The sequence below is a fragment of the Lactuca serriola genome, chromosome 2 (assembly GCF_051521515.1).
Source record: "Lactuca serriola cultivar US96UC23 chromosome 2, Lser_US96UC23_V15, whole genome shotgun sequence".
NCBI classification, from domain to species: domain Eukaryota; kingdom Viridiplantae; phylum Streptophyta; class Magnoliopsida; order Asterales; family Asteraceae; genus Lactuca; species Lactuca serriola.
The window spans coordinates 38,593,910-38,619,969 of record NC_136409.1 but is presented as its reverse complement, the minus strand read 5'-3'; the positions used below and the strand labels follow the sequence as shown (position 1 = coordinate 38,619,969).

Below are 26,060 nucleotides of genomic sequence, written 5' to 3'. Positions count from 1 at the left end.
GGAAGGCCAATGTGGTGGCCGATGCATTGAGTCGCAAGGCGACGGGGTCACCAATCAGGAGAATTTGTATGAGGGTGACGGTAAGTCCCCCCTTGATAGACATGATTCGAGGGGCTCAGGTCGAAGGGGTGAAGAAAGAGAATTGGAAAATGGAAAGGATTCAGGGGCAGTATCCTTTGTTTGTTAAGGATGGTCGCAACTTATTGGCTCAGTGTGGCCGAGTGTGGGTACCGATGTCAGGGGGAGTAAGGCAGAGACTGTTGGAGGAGGCGCATAAGTCCAGGTTTTCTATTCACCCAGGTGCAACAAAAATGTATAGGGATTTGAGGCGGGGCGATGGGTGGCCCTGCATGAAGCGAGAAATCACCGGGTATGTGGAGCGGTGTTTGACCTGCAGGAAGGCCAAGGCCGAGCACCAGCGACCCCATGGCAAGGTTCAGCCATTACCCATTCCCATGTGGAAGTGGGAAGAGATCACTATGGATTTCATCACGAAGCTACCACGAACAGCGAGGGGAGTAGATCTCATACGGGTAATCGCGGATAGACTGACGAAGAGTGCCCACTTCATCCCGATCTCCGAAAGTATATATGCAGAAAAGTTGGCGGACATTTATGTTCGAGAGGTGGTGGCGAGGCACGGAGTGCCATTATCAGTGGTTTCAGATAGGGATGTTCGGTTTACATCCAGGTTTTGGAAGAAGTTCCATGAGGAACTGGGTACCCAGCTGCATTTTAGTACGGCGTATCACCCCCAGACCGACGGCCAGAGTGAGAGGACGATCCAGACACTGGAAGACATGCTGCAGGCATGCGTGCTGGATTTCGGAGGAAGTTGGGATGCGTATCTTCCACTGGCAGAGTTTTCATATAATAACAACTATCATGCTAGTATTGACCGAGCACCATTTGAGATGTTATATGGGCGGAGGTGCAGGACCCCAGTGTGTTGGGACGAGGTTGGGCATCGAGTTTTGGGGAGCACGGAGGTAGTACTCGAGACCACCAGATTGATTCAGCAGGTACGCGACCGGTTACGGGTCGCGCAGAGTCGTCATAAGAGTTATGCAGATCGACGGCGATCAGACCTCGAATTTCAGGAAGGGGACTTTGTTTTGTTAAAGGTGTCGCCTTGGAAAGAGATTATTCGGTTCCGCAAGAAGGGTAAATTGGGTCCCTGGTTCATATGACCGTTCAGGATCATCGCCCGGGTGGGCAAGGTGGCATATCGATAAGAGCTTCCAGATGAGCTTAGTCGGATTCACAACACCTTCCATGTATCTCAGCTTCGGAAGTGTGTCGCCGACGAATCCTCAATCATACCCTTGGACGACATTCAGTTGGATGGGAGCTTGAATTACGTCAAAAGACAAGTTGCGATTTTGGACAGGAAGACAAAGAAGCTCCAGAATAAAGAAGTGAAGTTGGTTAAGGTGCAATGGCAGCACCGAAGGGGTTCCGAATGGACTTGGGAATCGGAAGATGAAATGAGAGGTTTCTACCCAGAGTTATTTGAACCAGCAGGCTTCGAGGACAAAGCCTAATTCAAGTGGGGGAGAGTTGTAATGCCCTGATCCTCAGGTATTAATAATGATATTTTGGTTTGTCTTTTTAGTACTTACTCGGCAAGTTGGCCCCCCTACTCGTCGAGTAGTAGCGGGTTTGCCAGTGAAGTTTAATGATCTACTCGCCGAGTTCGTTATGGGACTCGACGAGTAGATGTTGGCAGATGAAACCCTAAACTTCGGGGCCTTGCACCCTATTTAAAGGGTCATAAGCCTCCCTTAGCCTCTCCTTTACAGTTCCTTTCCTCCCAAAAACCCTGATTCGAGTGTGAGTGTGTTTCTTGGTGATTTAAGCTTGAAGGAAGGTTTTGGTGAAGGGAGCACTTGAAGAAACAAGTTAGAAGAAGCAAAGGACTCGTGGGGGTTCAAGATCTACCTTTGTGGAGCACTTTCAGAAGGTTGTTGATTGTTGCAGGTACTTCGGAGCCTAAGGGCAAATGCAAGGCGTGATGGCGTTGCGTGTACTCTACCTCTCTTTTGGACGTTTTGGGGACTCTCTGATGATTTCATAAAAACACAACAATGATGTAATGAATGTGAATTGGAAACAAATGTTTTGAAAACTTATGGAATATGTAATCGGATTACTTATTAAAACGAAAAATTTTCTTGTAAAATTTGGGATGTTACAGATATCCTCTTCCCGGACTTTGAGTTGGTGGTATCCATATTGCAAATCTATCTTAGAGAAGTAACTTGCTCCTTGGAGCTGGTCGAATAGATCATCGATTCGCGGAAGTGGGTAGCGATTTTTGATAGTGAGCTTGTTTAGTTCTCTGTAATCAATACACATTCTAAAGGATCCGTCCTTTTTCTTAACAAAGAGGACCAAAGCTCCCCAGGGTGAGAAGCTAGGTCGGATGAATCATTTGCTCAAGAGTTCGCCAAGTTGGCTTGAAAGTTCTTGCATCTCCACAGGAGCCAACCTCTAGGGTGATTTGGCAATGGGCGTAACTCCCGACACCAGGTCAATTCAGAACTCGACTTGTATTCACTTCCATTTTTTGATAACTTTTTTATCAGCTTTCTTATCCATCTTCTTCACCCTACTACTAATACCATCCTCAAAATTTGAATCACTTGAAAAGTCTATAACAAAAAAATAAACATATAGACATTTTGAATTAAAATCATATATATTGAAACAACATATCAATAAATAAGCAGCAAAAAACAAAATAAATAATTAAGTTTACCATGATTGTCGTCAATTCTTTTACTAAATATTTTATCCCCTTTGTTAACTAACTTCCTGTTCCTTGTAATGCTCTGAACTTCAAAATCAGAATCACTTAAATAGTCTAAAATATGTATAAAAATAAAAATATTAACTAAAAATCTTATAATTAATTAATTCAAATAATAATACACTTAGGATAACTAACCTTCTCTATCAGATGATTTTGAATTTAATCGACCAAACAAACCATGTTTTCTCTTTTTCGTTGAACTATAAACATACTCATAAACATTATTCATTGCCTTTTTCTTCTTCCAAGAATTACTAGATGAAATGTCAATTGGCTTCATAGAATTACTGGAATTAATCTCAATTGGATGCTCCATATCTGAAAATAGATGCAGAACAAAACCAAAACAAATACAATATTAATTCGATCATTTTAAAATAATTTAACAACAAAACACTTTAACTTACTCTCCTTTTTCACGTCAACGCTTCAAAATTCTTCTTCTGATACTTCATCACAATCTATTTTGATAGGATGATCAACATAATTAACCATGAAATCAACTTTGTCCACATAATCATTTTCACAATCATTCTTCCTGAAAACCATTTTCTCTTATGTCATTTTATATTTCTTCTTGAATTTTGTATGCGAACTAACCCTAGTCCTCTTTACTTTCGCATCTAACAACACTTTGAACGCAAACATTAAGTTCAATAAAATAAAAATGCAAAATTTATTATTCCAGAAAATTTTAACAGAAAACTCTGAAGAAACTTTGTAAGAATGAAAATGTAAATCTTCATACGCCATTGTGTAAACGGTTGCAAACATTTGAAAACTACCTCCACAATATTCGCCGCCAGTTAGATTGATATTAGATAACCTACATCGAAAAATTACATTAATAACCTTTAACTTAAAATATAATATAAATACTAGTAAATAACCTCTGAAATCACCGAAAAAAACTACTCATATATACGTGTTTTATTCCTATTGGTTCTTTTCTTTTTCACATCTTTTTTTCATTTTTACTAGAACCCACTTGTGTGTGTTTGCATATATATATATATATATATATATATATATATATATATATATATATATATATTGAAATTCATAGAATAAATATTTAGGTTCTCTTTTCATCTGGTTGGCTCCATTGAGTTAGACCAATTTAGAAAATAATGGTACGATTTTGTCCGTCTTTGGTTCGAATTAATTCGATTTGGAACGAACTAAATTGCGGTTTTTATTGACAAAAGTAAAAAAAAAATCTGATGTAACCGGATTACCCCGTCTTAGAACTGGAACTGTCGGTTCCGGGACTGGTTTCAAAAATTTAAGAACCGCCTAAGCTGGTTTAGGTTTCGGTTCCGGTTCTAACTTTCTATGAACTGCCGATTCTAGTTCAGTTTCGGTTCTCGCCAAATGAGGTGGGTACCCCGACTCTGATCATCCCTAAGAGAGAGACTAATTGTGACACCTCTATAGATAGTGGTTTGCATATCACTATTAAAATGTGTTTGAGAGATATAACATTGAGAGTGTGACTGTGAGTTATTTATTTGTCTAGATCTATCTTATACTTTTTTGTAACTCCTTATATAATCAAATACATCTCTTAAACACTCAAATCACCATCTTCATTGTTCCTTACAATTTTGTATGTCAAATCAAATCACCAGAGTCTAACCCTGAAATTTAAGCTATCTTTTCGGGAAACGGTTCTCGATTTGACAACAATCAACACAATTTGAGCGATTTATGGTGAGTCTTTCAATAATCTCTTAGAATAATGTTTTTGTTATCGATTGTGATTCGTTTTGATTCGATTGGATCATATTCATTTTCTTGCCCAATTTTCTTGATCCTTATGTCTTGTTCACTTTTCAAGTCCAAAGCCAAAATTAAAATCTCTTTGATTTTGTTATTGTTCATTCATAGGTGTTTGACATTACTTTTTAAACAACTTTTACAATTTTTACTTTTACGAAAAGTCAAAAAAATATAACGCCTCGTTCCTGAGTTTAACAAAAGAAAAGAAGAGAAGAGAAAAGAAAGTCATGAGAGAAAAGAAGAGAAATGAAAGGAAAACAAAATTTTCTTTCGTGTTCCCGAGTTGGAGAGAAGTGGAAGAAAAATGAATCATTTTGTTCTTTCTTTCCAAATCCTCCCAAATCCGAAGGAAAGTTAGGAGGGAAAGTGATCCTCCCATTTCCCTCCACTTCCCTCCTTTAACGAAACTCCGAAACACCAATCTCTTTTATTTTCTTCTCATTTCCACTCATTTCATTTTCTTTCTTTTGTTAAGTTGAACTCGAAAATGGGGTGTAAAAGTTATTTGGGAAGTTATAAAAGATCTTTTGAAGTAACTTGTGGCAAAAGTCATGAAAAAGTGACTTTTGAAACAAATAGAAAGTAAATTACACTAATACCCTTAAACTTACCGATCATTAACAGCTCTCCCCACTCAAGAGCAGCTAATCCAAACATAATTTAAAAAAGTTTTTTTACCAAAACTTTTTTTTTACCAAAATCGTTTTGCAAAGAGATCTTTTGAAACTAAAACTACAAAGTAATCCAAACACCCTCCAATATTAAGCCAATATTGAGATTTGCTACTGCTCATAGGATCCGACATTTGGCCCTTATTTCATTATCTGTTTCTTTTCAGATTATGTTTTAATTCAAAGTTAAATTCTCTATTCATAATTTTATTTTTGAGGACGTTATCTGCTTATTCACGATTTTATGTCTTCAAGGATTGATCTCGATTGATTTTCCGTCTTTGATTCAATCTTGCTTCTTGTTCATCCAAGCTTTTGCATCATGATCATGCTTTAAATTCTTTGAAATATCAATCTCTATTCGGTATTGATATCAATTTATTCCGGAGATTGATTTCTTTGATTCAATTGGGATTAGAATCAGTGATTAATGATCGATTAACTGTTTTGATCTGGAAAAGTTTTGGAATTTCAGAATTAGATGATGAACAGTTAAAGACGATGATGAATTTGTTTGAAATTAATCGTTCGATCTGAAAAAGTTATGGAATCAAGGAATTTGATGTTTATCGAAGCGATGAAGACAGATCAAAGTGAAGTTGTTTTGATGATTGTGTGTGAGTCTGAATCAATTGAAATGTCAAACGGAAAAATCAAAATCGAAGGTTTCAGAGGTCACACAACTCGAATTGATTTTGATTCTATTCGCATTTGAATCTATTCACAAGTCAATGACGAGGTGCTGAAGTATGTCAATTAATTTCGAGTATAATGGTGAAGGTTGAATGAAATTGCACTTTTACGAATGAATAAATTCGATTTAATGATTAAATGACAAAGTCAAACTAAAAGTTCAATATCGGAATTTGGTGAGTGCCTGTGTAAAATATTTACATCTTTTAGCAATAACATTAATTAGAAAAAATGGCAAAAAAACATTTTCTACAACATAATTGAAGGGTAAAATACAATAAATACCAATGTAGTTTCATTTATTTGTTTATTATAACATTATACTTCCATTTCTCCTTATTACAACATCACAATTTTAATGCTATCCAATAAAAATATAATGCCATAATTGGATAGGATTCTTAAAGTACAATGTTTTAATAAAAATAGGATGCTCTAACATACAAATAAATGAAAGGATGTTGCTATTTTTCTTTTAAGCAAGTTTCTTTTATAAAATATGGAATTCACTAACATGAATTATCATGCTCTCGTCTGTTGTTATGCCTTTAAGAAAGTTTTTTTTAGCATCCAACTTTGAGCATGCATCTAAGACATCTCTTTTAATTCTAATAACCAAATCTCCAACTTTCTCCTCTTGTAAAACTAATTTGGTGGACCATTTTGAGGAAAAGCTGCTACTTTTAGCAAGATTCTTAATGACAACTGCTTTTAACACTCTTACTATTAAAGGATAGATGATGTAGAATTTAGCATACCCAATCAATAAAAACTCAAACTTTATATAGAAATCGAGCAAAAAATAAAATAATCATAGTAACTATATGTGAAAAGAAGTGAAAATTGAAAAGATTTAACAAAAGAACTCACCTTTAATTAGGTATGGAATCAATCTGATTACAGAAGATCAGTTTCCTAGAAGTGCATCCGAATCTTGTTCTTTTGGGATCAAAACATGGAACCCAAAAAGAAGTAATATCCGGATTGTGCAAAATAACACCACGTAATCAAGAATTTGACATGAGAAGTCATTTCAAGACTAAAGGTTTGTGGTCAAAATTGAAGAACCCATGTTGAATTAGAATATATGACCATTATACCCTTACATCTTTTTTCTTTCTTGCTCTTGTGCTTGCCATAATTAAATCCCATGAGTTCCTTGGATTGAATAGAAATGTAAGTTGTATCTGAACCTTCTAGTTTGTTTCATACAGATGTTTTTAGTGATTATCAAGATTAGTTGATCATACCAAGATAACTAATTATTATAGAAATCTATAAGCAGCAAGATAAATTTATTGCACTTTCTAAGTATCAACCATAATTGAGAGGGAACCACAATCTAAGTGAAAGTACCTTTACTATATTGATTTAATCAAAGTCTTTAGTTTTAATAGTTTAGATTAAACTACATTTAATTAGATTTAAACAATTCCCCTTTTTTACTTTTCTGTTCTGTAGTTTAATTATTAGTTGTAATTTCTCTTTTCTGAATCAAAATCATACCCGCTTCTAAAGTGTTTGACAACCCAATCTTACCTCAACTATAATAACATTAGATTGAGTACATTTGCTCAATTGTTTGCTACTTCTTAGTTTTCTTGAAACGATTTTATAAATTTAAAAACCTTATTTATTTTTAGTATATAAAAACAACACAACACAGGTACTTCAGATTTTCAAAGACATTTCAATATTTATTTCTCATCATGTATCGTAACTATTATCGCACTTGCTAGTTATCACTGTATTTATATCCTACATTATTTCAAAATATTTATAGGGATATTGTCAGAGTTTGAAATAATCTCCAATGATGAGTGGTATTTAGATTAAAATATTCCCTTGTGATTTGTAAAATTCACTTCTCTCCTATAAATACAGAAAGAATTGGTCATTGTATGGGAATTCCATTATGTAGGATGTTGTATATTCTTTATGTTTATGAGATTACCAGATCACCCATCTCTTTGTGTTTATCAGTTTTTATATCGATTCAATATATTATTATTTCGCACAAGCCAATCATCCAAACAAAATCCTAAAAACGTTTGTGACGTTAACAAAATGAATTTATTCTCGTGACTCTCAGTTGAAAATAAAAAACACAAAACGTCTAACCGTTTTATTAGTTGTCATTAACATAATATCTTATACAAATCATAAAAACCAATCATAAAATTTTATGTTTTTAAAAAATTAACATATCAAAAATTAAATTTAATTGAAGAGTCAACATGAATCTTTTGCAAACTAGAAAAAAAAAAAAAATTATTTTAAATGGACGAATCTTCGGTATCATTTCATGGGTTCTAAAATGTGACCTTATCTCAAGTGGGGCCTTGCTTTATCAAAATCTATAAACGGCCGTGGCTTCTTATTTCCTCTTTCTTTCTCTCTCTCTCTCTCTCTCTCTCTCTCTCTCTCAACAGTGGAAATGGCCGACGCTTTGGTCATTATTACTGCCGATGTGATCCTGAAAAAGGTGGCATCCATAGCTGCCAACGAAATCGCCTTTGCTTGGGGTTACAAAACGAAGTTGCACACACTTGAACAGACCTTGAAAATGATTCGTGCCAAGTTACAGGATGCCGAGAATGAGAAAGGTCAAAAACATGGTGTGATGGAGTGGCTGAAACAGCTCAAAGTTGTGGTTGGTGAAGTTGATGATGTGTTGGATGAGGTTGACTACGAAATATTGAGACGTGCGATAAAGAATCGAAATCGGGTGGCAATAAAGGTAACCTCTCTCCCAAGTTTAAAAAAGCTTTTATTTCGTAGGGAAATGGGTCATAAAATAAAAAAGGTTAACGAAAAGTTGTCTCAAATCAATAAGGACGCAAACGATTTGGGACTACAAAATGAACAACGTCGCCCTGCTGTTCCAGATCGTCCCTACCCGGAGACAGATCCATATTTAGGAGAATTCAAAATTGTTGGTAGAGAGGATGATGAAGAGCGCATCATACACCTTTTAACCGAGTCAAGAAAAGAAGAAAAACTTAAGATTGTTCCCATTGTGGGAATGGGTGGGATGGGGAAGACCACTCTGGCTAAGTCCATCTATAATAATCCAAAAATCCAGCAACATTTTGAGGTTAAAGCTTGGTTGTGTGTGTCGGTTAAGGTTGACATCAAGACACTTCTCTCAAATATCTATGAATCTCTTGTTGGAGAGAAACCTAAGTCGGAAACTATGGTCAATTTAGTTCGAGATCTTGAAAAGAAGTTGGGAGCAAAAAGATATTTGCTAGTCCTGGATGACATTTGGGATGAAGAGAGATTGTATTGGGAAGATTTTAGGAGTGTTATGATAAATGTAAATTCACAAACTGGAAGTAGCATTCTTGTCACTACCCGGAAACTTGAGATCGGAACTAAGGCTATGATGATTGATTCGTGTCCTTTAAAAGGTCTTTCTGATGATCATTGTTGGTGTATCTTTAAAGAGAGGGCGTTTCTAGCAGGACAATCGCCACAACCCGAATTGGAGGAGATAGGGCGTGATATTGTGAAAAAGTGTCGTGGTTTGCCATTGCTAGTAAAGGTAATAGGAGGGGTGTTGCAAAATTACACTGACGACTTAGAGAAGTGGTTGTCCATCAAAAATAGCAAAGTTTGGGATCTAGAAGTTGAAAGGGAGAGAACTCAAAAGAGTTTGGAACTGAGCTTTGATAATCTTCCCAGTTCTATGGCCAAACAATGTTTTGCATATTGTTCCATCTTTAAGAAAGACACGGTCATGGAAAGGGAAGAACTCGTCCAACTTTGGATGGCTTTAGGGTTTGTTCAAGCGGACGAGGAAAAAAACAAGGAGATGGAGGATGTGGGAAATGATATTTTTCAAATTTTGGTCAGCAATTCGTTGTTCCAAGATGTTGAAAGGGATGAATATGGTCACATCACTCGATGTAGCATGCATGATCTGGTGCATGATCTTTCATTATCACTTTCCAAACATGAAAGCTTATGTGTGGTGGGTGCGATGAATGATGATATTGATCGTATTCCTCAGGTTAAACATCTCGCTTTTTACCAAGAGCAGAACAAGGACTACGAATTCCAAAACAAGGTATCCTTGTTCATTGAAAGGGCTAAAATAGTTGAAACTTTGCATACATTCTTCCTTGATCATGAAATTGGAAAGACTTTTCCATTTCAACAATTCAAGTGCATGCGAGTCCTTAAACTCACATCACATAAATCGGAGAAGCTAGACGATTCAATTGGAGATTTGGTGCATCTAAGGTATCTCCATTTGTCATATCCCGGTATCACTGTTCTTCCAGAATCTATTGGTAAACTATACCACTTGCAAACTCTGAAGTTACAACATTGCCATCTCAAGACGTTTCCAAAATCCATGAGAAATTTAATAAGCCTACGAAATTTCATGTCTACAAAAAGTCTTCCCGCCAATATTGTGGGACAAATTATTTCTCTTCGAAATTTGCCTTCCTTCACAGTTGTTAGAAGGAAGGGACACGGTATTGAAGAGCTACACCATTTGAACAACCTTAGTGGAAAGCTCTGTATTTTTGATCTTGAAAATGTTAGGAGCAAAGAGGATGCTATCAAGGCAGACTTATCTAGAAAGAAATATTTATACGATATTCAATTTAGTTGGAGTAGGTACTACGAAGATGGAGATGATACAAACGTGATGGATATATTGGAAGGCTTGCAACCCCCACGAGATGTGAAAATATTAACAATTAACAATTTTTCTGGTGATAATTTTCCAGCTTGGGTAATGAAGATGGATATTGATATCAAAGGGAAATCAACACCCCTTGACAAACTCATGTCAATCACATTATCTGGATGTAGGAGTTGCCTCTCTCTTCCAACGCTTGAGCACCTACCACATCTTCGGGATCTTGTGTTGGAGAATATGGACAACTTGACATGCTTAGGAAGTTCCAATGTTAATGAATCAACAAAACCTTTGTCTCCATCGTTGAGATCGCTCAAACTATTTGGCATGAAAAGACTTGAAAAGTGGATAGATGGAGCAACCAACAGCTCAAAAATGATTTCACCTGTCCTTGATAGCTTGGTAATTATCGATTGCCCAAAGATTATTCTCTTAGATGAATGTCATCCTCATCCTCTTGTTTCCTTAAGGATATGTTACTGCATAGGTCTGATATCCATTAAGAGCATACAAGGCCTCACGTCTCTCGTGTCTTTAGAAATTGTCATGTGTCCTAGTCTTTTAGAAATAACCGATTTGCCCAACCAATGTCAATCTTTGAAGACTTTGCAAATTAAGCATTGTGACAAACTGACTTCCTTGCCTCACCAAATGTTTGACTGTTTTGCTTTCTTAAATGAGTTGGAACTTGGTGCGTTTTCAGAGGAGCTCGCTTCTTTCCCGAGTCTCCAAGGCATTGAGAAGTTAAGGGACAACCTTCACTCGTTAGACTTGAGAGGTCGGTATCATTGGGAGTCAGTGCCAGAAGAAATACAACACCTCACTTCACTCACTGAGTTAACCATAAGAGGATTCGGAATGCGAGAACTGCCCATGTGGTTAACCACAATGTTATCTATCCGACATTTGACGTTCCATGAATGCAAGGGGCTAAATAAAGAAACAGTTGTACGTGGAGCACCACCGGAAGCAACTTATGTTGAACTATATAATTGAGGGTGTTATTTATTTAGTTATTTGAGTGTGTTGTGGTAGTGTATAGATATTTTTGTATAAGTGACAAGTACAAAAGATGTGTAAAAGTCCAATGATTCTATAAATTTGATACTTACACTTTTTACTAAATGTCGCAAAACTCTTCTCACTTATCGCTTGGCTACGGATTGTTTAATCGTAGTTGATCGCATGATGGCTCTCGTCCATAAACTTAATAACTTTTCAATATGGTCTATAATTTTAATTTCAATGATGTATTAAGTTTATTATCTTCTAAACACAAATACGGATCAAGGTGTACTGTTTTAACAAGTTAAGATTTTATTGGATAGTATTGGACTCGGCACTCCCAACAAAATGGATATGTTGGTATTGTGTCATATCCCATCTCAATAACTTATACTGTAATTTACTATAATTTAATAAGCATAATCCATTTGTCTTGATTTCCGAATGATGTACAAGGAAATGGACTTACAAACAATTAACTATTGTTAGTGACGGATTTGTATTATTTTAGAAATGGACTTACAAATTAACGACACGAAGGTAAAACAAAACCATACGCTATAGGTTTCACCTTGTTGCTTGGCCCATTTGGAACTTTCTCTAGTCATAGTCAAACTCACATGTCTTCACTCCACCTGCCAATAAACTTGTAACCAGTATATTAATGTTTGTATGTCATTGATTCAATAAACCAACATTGTTAGGCTAAACAAAAATGCTTACAAAAAGAGCAGGTTTGTATATAACAATTAACAGTAGTAAATTTCAATCTCAACTTCAATATAAATTAAGAGCATAAACTGGAATATCTTGCTCATATCATATAGAAAATTGTCAAGTTACTTTTTATCAATTAGTTTATATAATTGTCATTAACAGGGCCGGCCCTAATACCTGGGCGAGTTGGGCTAAGGCCCAGGGCAGCATAATTTTGATGGCATCAATTTTTAGGTCTAGCTATAGATAGTATTTATAACAGTGGCCAACTAAAATAGCCCAATACTCTTATTTTCTGATTTTAGGCGTGTGAACGAAGGGCAGCGGCGAGCGGGAATGTAGCAACTGAAGAGACTATCGATTGTATTCCTAAATTGCGCCTAGAAAAACTAAACGTTTGCCTAGAACCAAGTTGTTGTCGATCGGAGTACCACACATAGAAATTGTCCGTTATTACTTTTCTCAATCGTGGATTTCATAGATAAGAAGGGAGATTTCTATTTAAATCTGATTTTATGCTTTCAAATTTATTAGTTATCAGTCGATTACATAGCCCTCAAAGTGTTATGAGTCGATTTCTAATTTCTAAATACTCTAATTTCATTAATTTGAAGTTTTGTGGTTAAGTTTTGGTAAAGCCGTGGTTTCACACTAGGCGTTGATTGCTTCTATGTGGGTGATAAACAGCAAGCCACACCAAATATTCTTCTCAAGTTCTTGGTTCACATCCTAGCAGTTCTATCGCCATTTACATCTCAACACGAATGAAGCTTTTTTCTCAAATTTCTTTTTGAATGAAGTTTAGTCATGGAGGCATATAGTTAACCCTAGGTGGTATTAACTTGGAGGTCTAATCTGTTACAACTGGTTTCCTTTAAAATAGTTCTATTTTACACATAAGATTTATTTGTGTATCAAAACAGTGACTTGATTGATTTATCATCGCTTCTAAGATTAATCAATGAAGTAAAGGACATAAAATGATTGAATTTCTTAATATGAGCTGATTCTGCATCAAACTAAAGAATACAAGTTTGGATTTTTATGTTTGATTTCGTTTTTGTTGAGGATTTTGTTAAACTCTTGCAGTGATGAAAATAGTACTTCAGATGATCCAAGATTGATAAAGTTGTTATTTACTTTGAGCTTTGATTCTTAAAATGTTATCCAGTGTTAAGTTTCAAAGGTTTTATTTTGATTAATCATATGCTGGTGTATATATATATATATATATATATATATATATATATATATATATATATATATATATATATATATATATATATATATATATAAAACTTAAACTTATTAAGGATTCGCCTTTATGTAATCATTTATTAGTATTTTGTTTTTTTTTTTTTTTTTTCATTTAGAAGTATGAAATGTATGTTTTGGTTGGCAGGTTGAGGCATATTCTTAATTTATGAAAATTTATCAGCATTGTATTTAGAAGGATGTAAATGTAAACTGATAGAGTTTAATTATATAGAAAATTTATTGTACATATGATTAATTAAATTTATGTTATATAAATATCGTCGATACAAATATAAGGGCATCATTTAATCATCTCGTCCTGGGTATAGAAAACCAATGGACCGGCCCTGGTCATTAACATTTTATACCTTATGTAAATAGTTATAAAAAAATATTTGGCATTTGGAAATATAATCGTATCTTATCCGGATCAATGTTTGAAATTGTTACATGGTCCCCTCTCAGCCAAAGTGGGCCAAATGATATTAATTAGGCTGTGGTTTGATGGATTTTACGAGAGGAAGAAAACATAAGTTTTTATTGATACTCCAAACAAAAATACAAAGGAAAATAAATAAGGATGCTACGACTAGGGATGTCAACGGGATCAAACGGGAACGAAAATTTGCAATGCTAATAAAATATGAGATCCTATATTCCCCCTCAAGATGAAGCATGCAAATTTGCAATGCTAATCTTGCCCAAAAGAAATTGAAGTTGTTGTGTTGTTAGCCCCTTTGTTAATAAGTCTTCTATTTACATCTTGTTGTTGATATATAAGGGAATAATCTGTTTGGATTCAATGTTCTTGAACAAAATAACAGTCTCTACATGCTTATTTCTCTCATGAAAAACCAGATTGTTAGCTATATAATTAGCAGCTTCGTTATCACAGAATAAAGGCGTGGCCAAGGAAATGTCAACATGTAGTTCGCTAGACAACCAATGAACCCAAATACCTTCACTGGTCGTGGAAGCCATAGCCCTGTATTCGGCTTTGGTTGAAGATCGCGAGACAACATAGTGTTTCTTGGTTTTCCAGGAGATGGGAGTCTCGCCTAGTAAGAGAAAATAACTTGTATGCTAACGTATCGTAAGGGAACATCCTAACTAGTCACAGTCACAATAAATGGTTAAAACAAGTTCCCCTACCTGGGAGAGAAGAATGCCTTGGCATGGTAAGGCCTTTAAGTATCTAAGTACACGATGTTTACCAAGAGGGTTGTTGTTACTTGACAGTATTTCTCGGAGGTGTTTTGAACGAGGTATGTTCCCCTGGTGGAGAGGGAGAGATTTCCTCAGGAGTACCTAGATTTGAGACAGACGAAGGAGACTATGATGGAGATTACCAAGATGTTTACCAAGAAGGCCTTATTCTGTCTCAAGTTTGCTGCATTAGAGCAGGCCCAGATAACACGATACTTGAGCATGCTCAAACTGAAATTTGGCAATCTTTGTCCACCCAACGTTACAGTACCCTCGCCGAGCTTCAGGATGTCGAGAGGAGGTGAGAGATTGAGATAGAGACCTATGCGAAGGAGGAGCGCTAGGCTCTGATTTAGTCCTAGCCTGCAACAAAGTGATTCAAGCCCAACGATTCATAATCTGGAGGTCCGAGGGGCCACACTTGTGGGAAATACGACAAGGTTCATGAGGGTGTTTGTCGGTTTGCTTCTGGATGCCAAAAATGTGGCAGGAAGGGCCACATTGTTAGGGATTGTCGTCAGCAGGCCCAGTACCAAGCACTCGGATTTGTTATCACTGTGATCAGATTGGCCATGTGAAGGCCAACTGTCCCTTGCCTACTTCGAGACCAACGCAAACACCGGCTTCGACTACTTTGAGGATCACAAGTGGATGCCAGGGTAGGGCGGAGCCCCCGAGGGATCGAGTTCATGCTTTCCAACTCACAACAGAGGAGGCCAGGGCAGCGTCAGACATCGTTACTGGTATGTTTTCATTTATTATTCTATCAAGTTATTTTATTGCATGCTTATGATTATGATTCTGCTAGGTACCTTCTTAGTGAACTCCTTGCCTGCTCTTGTGCTTTTTGACACAGATGTGAGTCAATATTTTGTGTTTCGGTCTTTTAGTAGGAGCTTTGACATGACTCTTGGAGAGTTGGAGTGTTCGTTGCGAGTTTCCATCACCAACGAACACGGTATTTCTGCATTGAGCATTTCTTGGGTGTTGCACTTCAGATCTGGAACTATTGGGGGTCCATATGGCATAAAGGTGTCAATTTTGTTGCCATATGCACCCTATGCATCTTGTAGATTTTTTATGGCTTTTTGAGCCAAAAGCCCCATGCATGGATGTCAAGTTTGGGACTTTACGTATAAAAGGGGCCCTAGGAGGCCAGATCTATGATTGGGATGCATTAAGACCCACTGAAATCGACTGAATAGTTTTGGACAAGAAGGGACTCGGCGAGTCGTTCTTGGTAGCAGCGCATCGCACACATATGGTTTCCGCTTTGAGAACCCTGAGATTGTACTCTGATATTTTACTATTTGATGTTATGGTTTTGAGACTTGTGATCTTTTGATGTTTTGAAATGATGTTTCCGTAAACTTATAAGTAATATAATTAAACAAAAAAAAATGGGTCTCAATTTTGGGATGTTACATATGGCCTACCATATATCTTTTTCTTTTGGGAGACAAAGGCTTGTGGTAGGGAACATCTGGTCACATATCACTACCATTGAGAGGATTAATGCTATATTTGTAGCATCTTAGGTAAGCCTCTATAGTGTAGGATTGGGATACATCTCTCTTTGCATCCTGATTTAGGTAAGAGATTGCAGTCACTCCATGTAAGCATGGTATCCCTGTAAGTTGTCATATTCTACAGGCACACTTCTTTGCAATTAAATCCACTCCATATGCAACATCATTGAATCTAACAATATACTTTTGATAACCACAAGCAGTAACTCCCCACAATCTGTTTAAGGCAAAAAAAAAAAAAAAAACACATCTCCATAATTAACATATGCATATTAAACTAAAACCCTTACCTCTATTTAACCTTCAACTGTTCTATATGCTTCCAAATAGTTGGACATATATCCAAATCCTATTCCATTCCTTCTATTCTATATGCTTCCAAATAGTTGGACATATATCTAAATCTCATTCCATTCCTTCAACTCTTTGAGTGTATATCATTTCCATCACAAATAACCTAATCTTCTCTAGCATAGTGATGATATGTCTCCTTCTAGCATGCCTAATAGCATAATTGAAACTCTCACTGACCCCATTCTCCATTGCATCACAATCTCTTCCCTCTTGGAAGAATGCCTTAGACCATGTAGTAGGATCTCTAATTGTAAGGTACTTTTGCCTTTGGTCACATTTGGTCACTGAAAGGGGTTGTGACACAGCTTGTTACTCGTTTACTCATTATATCTATGTAAAACTTTATTTAAAGTTATATAATTTAGTATATTTAGCTAAGAAAACATAATCTACTTTGTGAATTGCACCAACCACTTGTCAAAACCACCATTGTCTATTGTTATAACGTTAATGTTGTTTATTTGTCAAACAAAGCGCGTCAGCATCAAAAAAACCAAACATATTGAAATTGATATTCATTTTGTTCGAGACAATGTCATCATAGGCAATGTTCGTATGTTGCACGTTCCTTCATCATCTCCACATGCATACATTTTCACCAAAAGACTCAACTCGTCTCTCGATTTTACATTCCGTCTAAAACGTCCGTAATAGACCTCCCGTTATATCACGAAGGCTGTTAATATATTATTTACGTGTTGTATTCCAGTCCTTGTCCTCCATGGATTGGATCCGGCCCATATTTCTTGTATGCATTTTCTCTATATCGACATTAATGAGAAGATGATGGGGAAATACTTTGATTACAATACATTTATAATGTTTTGGATCGAGCATAACCCCTATCGACATTAATGAGAAGATGATGGGGAAACAGCTTGTTACTCGTTTACTCATTATATCTATGTAAAACTTTATTTAAAGTTATATAATTTAGTATATTTAGCTAAGAAAACATAATCTACTTTGTGAATTGCGCCAACCACTTGTCAAAACCACCATTGTCTATTGTTATAACGTTAATGTTGTTTATTTGTCAAACAAAGCGCGACAGCATCAAAAAACCAAACATATTGAAATTGATATTCATTTTGTTCGAGACAATGTCATCATAGGCAATGTTCGTATGTTGCACGTTCCCTCATCATCTCCACATGCATACATTTTCACCAAAAGACTCAACTCGTCTCTCGATTTTACATTCCGTCTAAAACGTCCGTAATAGACCTCCCGTTATATCACGAAGGCTGTTAATATATTATTTACGTGTTGTATTCCAGTCCTTGTCCTCCATGGATTGGATCCGGCCCATATTTCTTGTATGCATTTTCTCTATATCGACATTAATGAGAAGATGATGGGGAAATACTTTGATTACAATACATTTATAATGTTTTGGATCGAGCATAACCCTTATGAACACAAGAATAGGAGTAAAAACATTATTTAACCATATAGTTGCCAATCATTTGACCTTTGCGCCAAAAAGAGCAATAGATCTAGTGTTATAAAATTCAGATATAATAATGTTTAAAGACTCGAAATTCCATCTTGCCAGTTAGTTATATCATAATAAGACCAATTTATTTATTAAAAAAAATCATGTCTAACCATGATCATAACATCATTTATACATCTGCTGTTATTTTAATTTTTTCCATCGATTATCTAACATTTTTCACCAGAGTGAAAACTTGTCAAAACTTGGTCACCTCAATCTCAATGCTATCTTAGTCAAACACGACACATGCATTCAGACCAAAATTTATGAACGGAGGTCATAAAACTGTACGCCAAAGGTTACACGTGGATGCACCAAAGGACTCAAGCTCTTGTGTTGATGCCACGTAGTATTTTTGTTCTATGTTTATTATATACTTTAATTTAATTTAATTTAATTAACTTTAATCTTTAATTTAATAGTGTAATGATATGTATCAAATTGTACATTCATTCCGTAGTTACAAGCATAAAAAAGGTCAGCATCTATATATGATGTACATGAATAATAATTTGTGTTTTTATTCGTTATGTAATAAAAAGATAAAAACCCAAAAACATTAGATTCAAGTCTCACCATTTTATTTTTCATTTTAGAAAAAGCTCACAAAATTTTATGTTACTGATTTAATCAATTTATTTATACTTAAAATTGTGAATTCAGACATAATTCTCCATGATAAATCTTCTAACAGGAATATCGTGTTTTATTATTTACATATTTTTAGCATGCAAATGAGTCAAGAAAATGACAAAATATATTATGTTTATGTTTATAAGGTAATAAGGTAAAGTACATATATATAAAAGTTAATGCAAGTTTACGTGTCACTTTTGAGAGTCGATAAATAGATGCTTAGACAAAGAATCTTATAGAGTGAATGAAACGCAGTTCAAAGTTGTAAAACTTACCGGCGAAGTCGACGGTGACCGGAAACAACCAATCGACGGCAGGGAGAAATGGTGATCAGCACTACAATCGCCGACTCCGATCAGAACCTCCACTCCACTTTCGCTTCCAGATATGTCCGTACATCTCTTCCAAGGTACCTTCGTCTCCTAATTTCATTTTCTGTAGACGCCATGACTCGATTTTCAAAGCTCAAATTCGTCTTTTTAAAACCGATCGGAAGATTTTCATGTCAATTCCATGTTGACCGATTTTGACCAGCCTATTAATTCTCATAATATTTCCATATCGCTATTGCTATCAATCGAATTGCTAACAGAATCAGCGAACTAAACAATGATAATTATGTTATTAATAACTTAATTGTTAGCAGGTTTAAGATGGCTGATCAATCTATACCAAAGGATGCAGCATACCAAATAATAAGCGATGAGTTGATGCTCGATGGAAACCCGAGATTAAACCTGGCGTCATTTGTGACGACATGGATGGAGCCAGAGTGCGATAAGCTTATCATGTCATCTCTCAATAAAAACTACGTTGACATGGATGAGTACCCTGTCACAACTGAACTTCAGAATCGATGTGTGAACATGATAGCGCATCTCTTCCATGCTCCCATTGGAGAAGACGATGCTGCTGTTGGTGTAGGAACCGTTGGATCATCAGAGGCGATAATGCTTGCAGGTCTTGCTTTCAAAAGAAAGTGGCAAGCCAAGCGGAAATCACAAGGAAAGAGTTGCGAGAATCCGAACATTGTCACTGGATCTAATGTGCAGGTTTGGTTACGACATATATATATATATATATATATATATATATATATATATATATATACTAGGATAAAAGCAAGAAATATCAACGTTACTTTTGTTTATTTGCATGTAATCATTGTCTGTGGTCGTGTTCCATAGGTCTGTTGGGAGAAATTCGCGAGGTACTTCGAGGTGGAATTGAAAGAGGTGAAATTGAAAGAAGGGTATTACGTGATGGACCCTGAAAAAGCTGTAGAAATGGTGGATGAAAACACGATCTGTGTTGCTACAATTCTCGGATCCACCATGAACGGAGAGTTCGAAGATGTGAAGCTTCTGAACGACCTTCTAATGAAGAAAAACGAAGAAACAGGATGGGAAACCCCGATTCACGTTGATGCAGCGAGTGGAGGGTTTGTTGCTCCTTTTCTTTACCCTAATCTTGAATGGGATTTTAGATTGCCACTTGTGAAGAGTGTTAATGTTAGTGGACATAAGTATGGGCTCGTGTATGCTGGTGTTGGTTGGGTTGTGTGGAGGACGAAAGATGATTTGCCGGATGAGCTTGTGTTTCATATAAACTATTTGGGATCGGATCAGCCGACCTTTACTCTCAATTTCTCCAAAGGTAAAATGTGTTTGCTACAACCTTATATCATTGCTTCACCAATCAAACACATTTTATAGGTCCATTTATGAATATGTTATACACATATAGTCATATAGAGTCTCTTAAGGGAATTAATTTGTTTGTTTTGTGGACATGGATAGGGTCAAGCCAAATAATTGCACAATACTACCAATTTATTCGTCTTGGGTTTGAGGTAATGGTTTGAGTATATGTTATTTTGCTAAATCTTGGAGCAATAGAGCTAGATGCAAGAAATAGCAACATGCTTAAGCTTTTATAAAAATAAAATAAAAAAAACTACATAACTACAACATTGAACTTATAATTTTTTCCTCTTAGATTGTACTTTGAAAAGTCTAGGCATTGACAAATTGCTTTGTATTTGGATAACATGGTATTAGTGTTTGTAGATTTTTTAAAGTATAATATTATAATAAAAAGAAATGAAAGTGAGATACTATAATAACCAAGTAAACGATATTACGTTGCTATTTCTTGCATTTAACCATTTGTGATAAAATGTTTACAATTTACACGTTCATGAAGTTCACTTTGACTTGAAACAAACTCGTCGATTTTTCTCGATTTGATTCACTAGGGTTACAAGGATATCATGACAAATTGTCACGAAAACACAATGGTACTCAAAGAAGGGTTAGAAAAGATGGGAAAGTTTAATATAATATCCAAAGACATCGGGGTCCCATTACTAGCTTTTTCTCTTAAAGACAGTTCAAAGTACACCGTGTTTAATATATCCGAGTCTCTAAGACGATTTGGATGGATTGTTCCCGCTTACACCATGCCACCAGACGCACAACATATTTCTGTTCTTCGAGTCGTGATTCGTGAGGACTTTAGCCATAGCCTAGCGGATAGACTCATTGCAGATATTATCAAAGTGGTTCACGAGCTTGAAGGTGTACGATTCACGGCTAACACGAGTGGTGCACGCGATGGTGGGACCGTTGAACATGTTGAACATGGCTTGAGGCCTATGGAACGAGGAATAGCCAAGTATTTGAGGAGGTTCATTCATGGCAAGAAAACAAGTAGTGTTTGTTAGCCGGTTTGGTTTGTTTTTCTATATCACACAAACTAAGGGTTTTTTTTCATATCAAGTACGGAATGGATAAGGTTTATAATGATGTCGAGGTTGTTTTTTGTTTTCTAGAATAAATAAAACGTCTAAATATGAATAATAATCTTTTAAATCCATATGTTCATAAGTTATATTTTTTTAAAAATGACTATCAATTTCATAATTATCATATATATGATTTTAAAAAAATATATCGATTGTCAAAATCATGAATTATTAGTTCCTAGTTCTAGTTTTAAGTATTCAAACAAATAAATGGTTTCTCAAAATCAATTTAAGTATTTAGCTGTGAGTTGATTTCGGGAAACCAAATGACAAGATTTGAATCTCCAGGGGTTAAAGTGTAACTTTGGGACTCAATTTGTAAAGATTTTTATAAGGCAAGGGGTGTTTGGTATTATTTGGATTTAATATGTAAGGATTTATGGAAGTAGAGACTAAAGAGTAAGGCGATGTTTGTTTTTTAAAAGTTAAAATGTCTGCAGTTTGCGGACCACAACTGCAGACATCTGCAGAAGAAGAGGTAGACTATACATCTGCAGTCTGCAAGAAAAATATTGTTTTTTTTTAAGTCTGCAGGCTATATAAAAAAGAAAGTTAAAAAAAAACTAATTTTTTAAACTTAAAAAATGTTTTCAGTAATTCTAGTTTCTAGAAACATACTTTCACTCCTAAAAGCATAGTAACATACTTTATTTTAAATCTACAATATGTGTTTGTGAATAAGAACACACTTCCATATCTAAAATATAATTAAACTTTAAAAAGAACTTCATCATTGAATTAGACACTCAAAAACAAGTAAAAATTCATATAAGAAATAATCATCTAAATTATCACATTTTAAAACAAAAACACCTCCATTCCTCAAATATCCATCAAAGCAATCTCTTGCTTCACCGCAGCTCCTCCCTCGTTAGCAATGGCACCATCAGCCTCTACAACAAATACATAACTGAATTTTTATAAAATTTACAATATGTTTACATGATTACCAGACTTGATATTGTATTGTAAATGAATCAGATGTTTTTAATTCACTGTTTGAAGTATTTAGCCCAAATTACACAACAACCTCGATTCACATGCTTTATGTATTGAAAGAGTTGACTACAACCCTAATTTGATTGAAAAAACTTATGATTGTCATGTTAATATATAACCTGATTGAAAATTCTAGTAATACAATGAATCAATTATCCTGTTTTTCCATAAACAAATGTGAAAGACAGTTGATGATATCAATTATTTCAAAAATTAAACCAGTGGGTTGCCAATTCTAGAAAAAATCAAACCAGTGGTCACCAATTTTAGAAATTAAACCTTGGAAATGAATCTGATTTCAGAAATTAAACCTAGAAAATAACCGATTTCAGAGAATATTTCATACTTGTGAAGAAGAAGATGAATCTGACCGATGGTGGTTGTATTGGGGAGAGGTCGCTTATGGTTGTTGACGTTGGGTGAGACGCAGGTCACGACGGCAGAAGGAAGTTCTTACGCAGACGACGACGGCAAGGAAGGTGATGCCGACGACTGTGAAGAAGGTGCAAGAGATGGAGTCGACGGGGGAGGAAAAGTGTAACACCCGAAATCTGAAAGGTCAAGAAAGGAAAGGAGAAACCCTAAGTTAAAGAGGGTTGACTCGGCGAGTCTAGGAAGGAACTCGGCGAGTCGGAGCGGGATCCGGGTGTAAAGTAAGTGACCGACTCAGCAAGTCGGCAAGTGGACTCGGCGAGTCTGGTCTGGGTTGGGAAACCCTAATTTCGGGAGTTGGTACCCTATTTAAGCATCTTATTCTCTTCCCTAGGGCTCATTTGCGGCCCCTATAGTCCAGAACCAGAAACCCTAAGCCTCCATTGTTGCTCATTCGAGCTTTCTTGCCATTTTGGGTGATTTGAAGGAAGAAGGAAGAAGGCACCCATTGGGGATTCAAGGATTGGCAGTAGATCCAGAGTTTGTGAGGTCTTCCAGAACATTTGAAGGTAATGATTCACTACCTTCCCTCTTTTGCATATAGATCAACCTTTCTCATGAGATTTAGGGCTTTTACGACAAGTTTATGAACCATTTCGAGTTAGAAGCCCAGATCTGAAGTTGCTACGTCAGATCTATGTGTATCTTGGCCTAGAGAATCATAAAGCATCAGTCTATGGGTTGATTGTTAATCCCCTTTGTCTCAAACCCTAGTTTATAGTGTTTTGAGCCTAGATCTCCTTAGCTACACGTAAAGTTTGCCACTTTACGTAAGGAATAGGCTTTAGAAGAGTGGATCTACAGTTTGGAGTCCATGCATGACTCAAAAGCCTCTGAATATATGAAGGACTGAATAGAATCGGCGATTCCTTTGAGTGGACTCGGCGAGTAGTATGAAGATGGAGATGAACTCGACGAGCTGGACGAACAACTCGGCGAGTCTGTTGAAGATTGCCTCGGACTCGACGAGTTTGTTCTTGGACTCGGCGAGTCAAGTCGCGAAACCCCAACCCCTTCGAGTTAAGACTCGGATCAGTGAGTTGAGTGGGGACTCAGTGAGTTGGTCAAGTCAGGACTCGGAAATCGGTAGACTCGGCGAGTCAGGGGCTGACTCGGCGAGTCGAGTCGCGAATGAAGGGGTTTCTGAGCTTATGAACTCGGCGAGTAGGGTCAACCCGGAAGGTTGACTGTGACCAGGACTTTGGCTTTGACCAGAGTTGACTTAGTTGACTTTTAGAGGACTGTCAGACTAAGTGTCATATTGATATTGGTAGCTCGGAGAGCTGGAGGAGCAGCGGCTCAGAGGATTGTCGATTAGCAGCCAGAGGATTATCGGCAAAGCTCAGCAGTTCAGGTGAGTTTCCTTCCAGTAGGAACAGGTCTACGGCCACAATGCCGGCCCGATTAGCTAGCAATAGTTTCCGGACTTCGGTCCGATGCAGTAGTTAGTATGTTTGATGTCTTCGTAGCTCAGACAGGATTTATGTGTTATGTGTTCCGGGTCACGGCCCGATGCAGTATGCAGTATATGTGTGTCCATGTTAGTTGATATGTTCATGTTATGCTTTGTTCAGTTAGTTCCGGACTTCGGTCCGATGTAGTTAGTCCGGACTTCAGTCCGATGCAGGAGACAAGGTCCCAGTCAGTTTCCAGATTTCGGTCCGATGCAGGGGCAAGGCCCCAGTTAGTCTGGGCTTCGACCCGATGCAGTTTCCGGACTTCGGTCCGATGCAGGGGACATGGTCCCAGTTAGTCCGGGCTTCAGCCCGATGCAGTTTCCGAACTTTGGTCCGATGCAGGGGACATGGTCCCAGTTAGTCCGGGCTTCAGCCCGATGCAGTTTCCGGACTTCGGTCCGATGCAGGGTACATGGTCCCAGTTAGTCCGGGCTTCGGCCCGATGTAGTTCCAGACTTTGGTCCGATGCAGTGGGCAAGGCCCAGTATGTGCTTTATATGTTGTATGGTATGTGGTAGTTTGGGGAAGCTCACTAAGCTTCGTGCTTACGGTTTTCAGTTTTGGTTTTAGGTACTCAGTTTTCAAAAGAGGAGCTCGGAGAGGTTGCAATGCACACACCATTTGTTCAGCCTGGGATGTTTATACTTTGATATATTTGACAGTTGTTAAGATATTTTGAGATAGTCTCTTTATGATTCTTATATGACGTTTGATGAATATGGTTTTATTACTAATTTAAAACGAAATTTTCAAACTGTATTTTTGGGATGTTACAAGTTGGTATCAGAGCCTTGGTTTGAGGGATTCGGGTGCACTCCCGAGTGTGTCTGAACTCAAACTAAGGAAGAGGTATAAAGTTTTCAAGAGAAAAACCATGGTTACAAAAGAATTTTGAGAAAAGAAAACAATTTTAGAAAAAGTATAAAGAAAAGAGTTTTAGAAAAAGCGAAAAGAATTTTGAAAAGAGAAAAGGGTGTGGTGCATGCAATCAGCCGAGCTCAACTAAGTACTCCCAAATTACCCATACAAGTTTATGATCATTAGTTTCAGTTTCAGTTTTAGTTCCAGTTTCAGTTTCAGTTTCAGTAGAACAGCATGCTAGTATAGGACTAAGGATCTAGGAGGATGCCTTATGTGCCTGCTTTATGTGTTTCAGCTTGATAAGAATTTCATGCTAGTATTGAGTAGACAGTAGTAGGATAACCTGTGTAGGTTATGCCTGATAGTATGAGCTTAGCATTGTATGCTAGTACAGTTTCTTGTCATGAGAATAGTTTTGCCTGAGTATGTTTCCTTTATCCGAATGTTGCTTGCTTTGTGCTTTGTGGGACTCTGAGTGATGGGAGTTAGCCATTAGGTGAATACGTCACATCACATGTGATTAGGGTTGAATAATCTCAGAGTGCTGGATTTGGCCCTACTGCGCAACTCTCGTTTGAGTCTAACCGTTGTAGGGACGAGTCTTTTACTCGAAGGATTATCCGAGCCTCATTGCATGTGATGGTATTCAGATGGTGGCTAATTGGCATTACGAGGAGGCCTT

The 26,060-nt window shown here is 36.7% G+C and overlaps 2 protein-coding genes and 1 non-coding gene across 3 annotated transcripts; all 3 read left to right on the top strand.

Annotated features, from left to right (window-relative positions):
* Positions 1-8,364: 8,364 nt before the first annotated feature.
* Positions 8,365-11,743, top strand: LOC145086164 (putative disease resistance protein RGA3). The gene has a single exon (XM_079023910.1). It carries the CDS (start codon positions 8,399-8,401, stop codon positions 11,612-11,614), a length of 3,216 nt encoding a protein of 1,071 aa, XP_078880036.1. The 5' UTR covers positions 8,365-8,398; the 3' UTR covers positions 11,615-11,743.
* Positions 11,744-13,257: 1,514 nt separating this feature from the next.
* On the top strand, positions 13,258-13,346 carry LOC145090989 (small nucleolar RNA U36a). Its single transcript, XR_013701907.1, has one exon. It is a non-coding gene; the product is annotated as a small nucleolar RNA U36a (small nucleolar RNA).
* Positions 13,347-19,049: 5,703 nt separating this feature from the next.
* On the top strand, positions 19,050-21,696 carry LOC145086163 (glutamate decarboxylase-like). Its single transcript, XM_079023908.1, has 5 exons — positions 19,050-19,232; positions 19,470-19,875; positions 20,011-20,479; positions 20,623-20,675; positions 21,081-21,696. The coding sequence occupies exons 1-5, from the start codon at positions 19,147-19,149 to the stop codon at positions 21,546-21,548; spliced, it is 1,482 nt and encodes a 493-aa protein (XP_078880034.1). The 5' UTR covers positions 19,050-19,146; the 3' UTR covers positions 21,549-21,696.
* The last annotated feature ends 4,364 nt before the right edge of the window (positions 21,697-26,060 follow it).

Coding starts and splice junctions, on each gene's coding strand:
- LOC145086164 (XM_079023910.1), top strand. CDS start 8,399: ATGGCCGACGCTTTGGTCATTATTACTGCCGATGTGATCCTGAAAAAG.
- LOC145086163 (XM_079023908.1), top strand. CDS start 19,147: ATGGTGATCAGCACTACAATCGCCGACTCCGATCAGAACCTCCACTCC. Junction 19,876..20,010: donor TCACTGGATCTAATGTGCAG/GTTTGGTTACGA, acceptor CGTGTTCCATAG/GTCTGTTGGGAGAAATTCGC. Junction 20,480..20,622: donor TACTCTCAATTTCTCCAAAG/GTAAAATGTGTT, acceptor GGACATGGATAG/GGTCAAGCCAAATAATTGCA.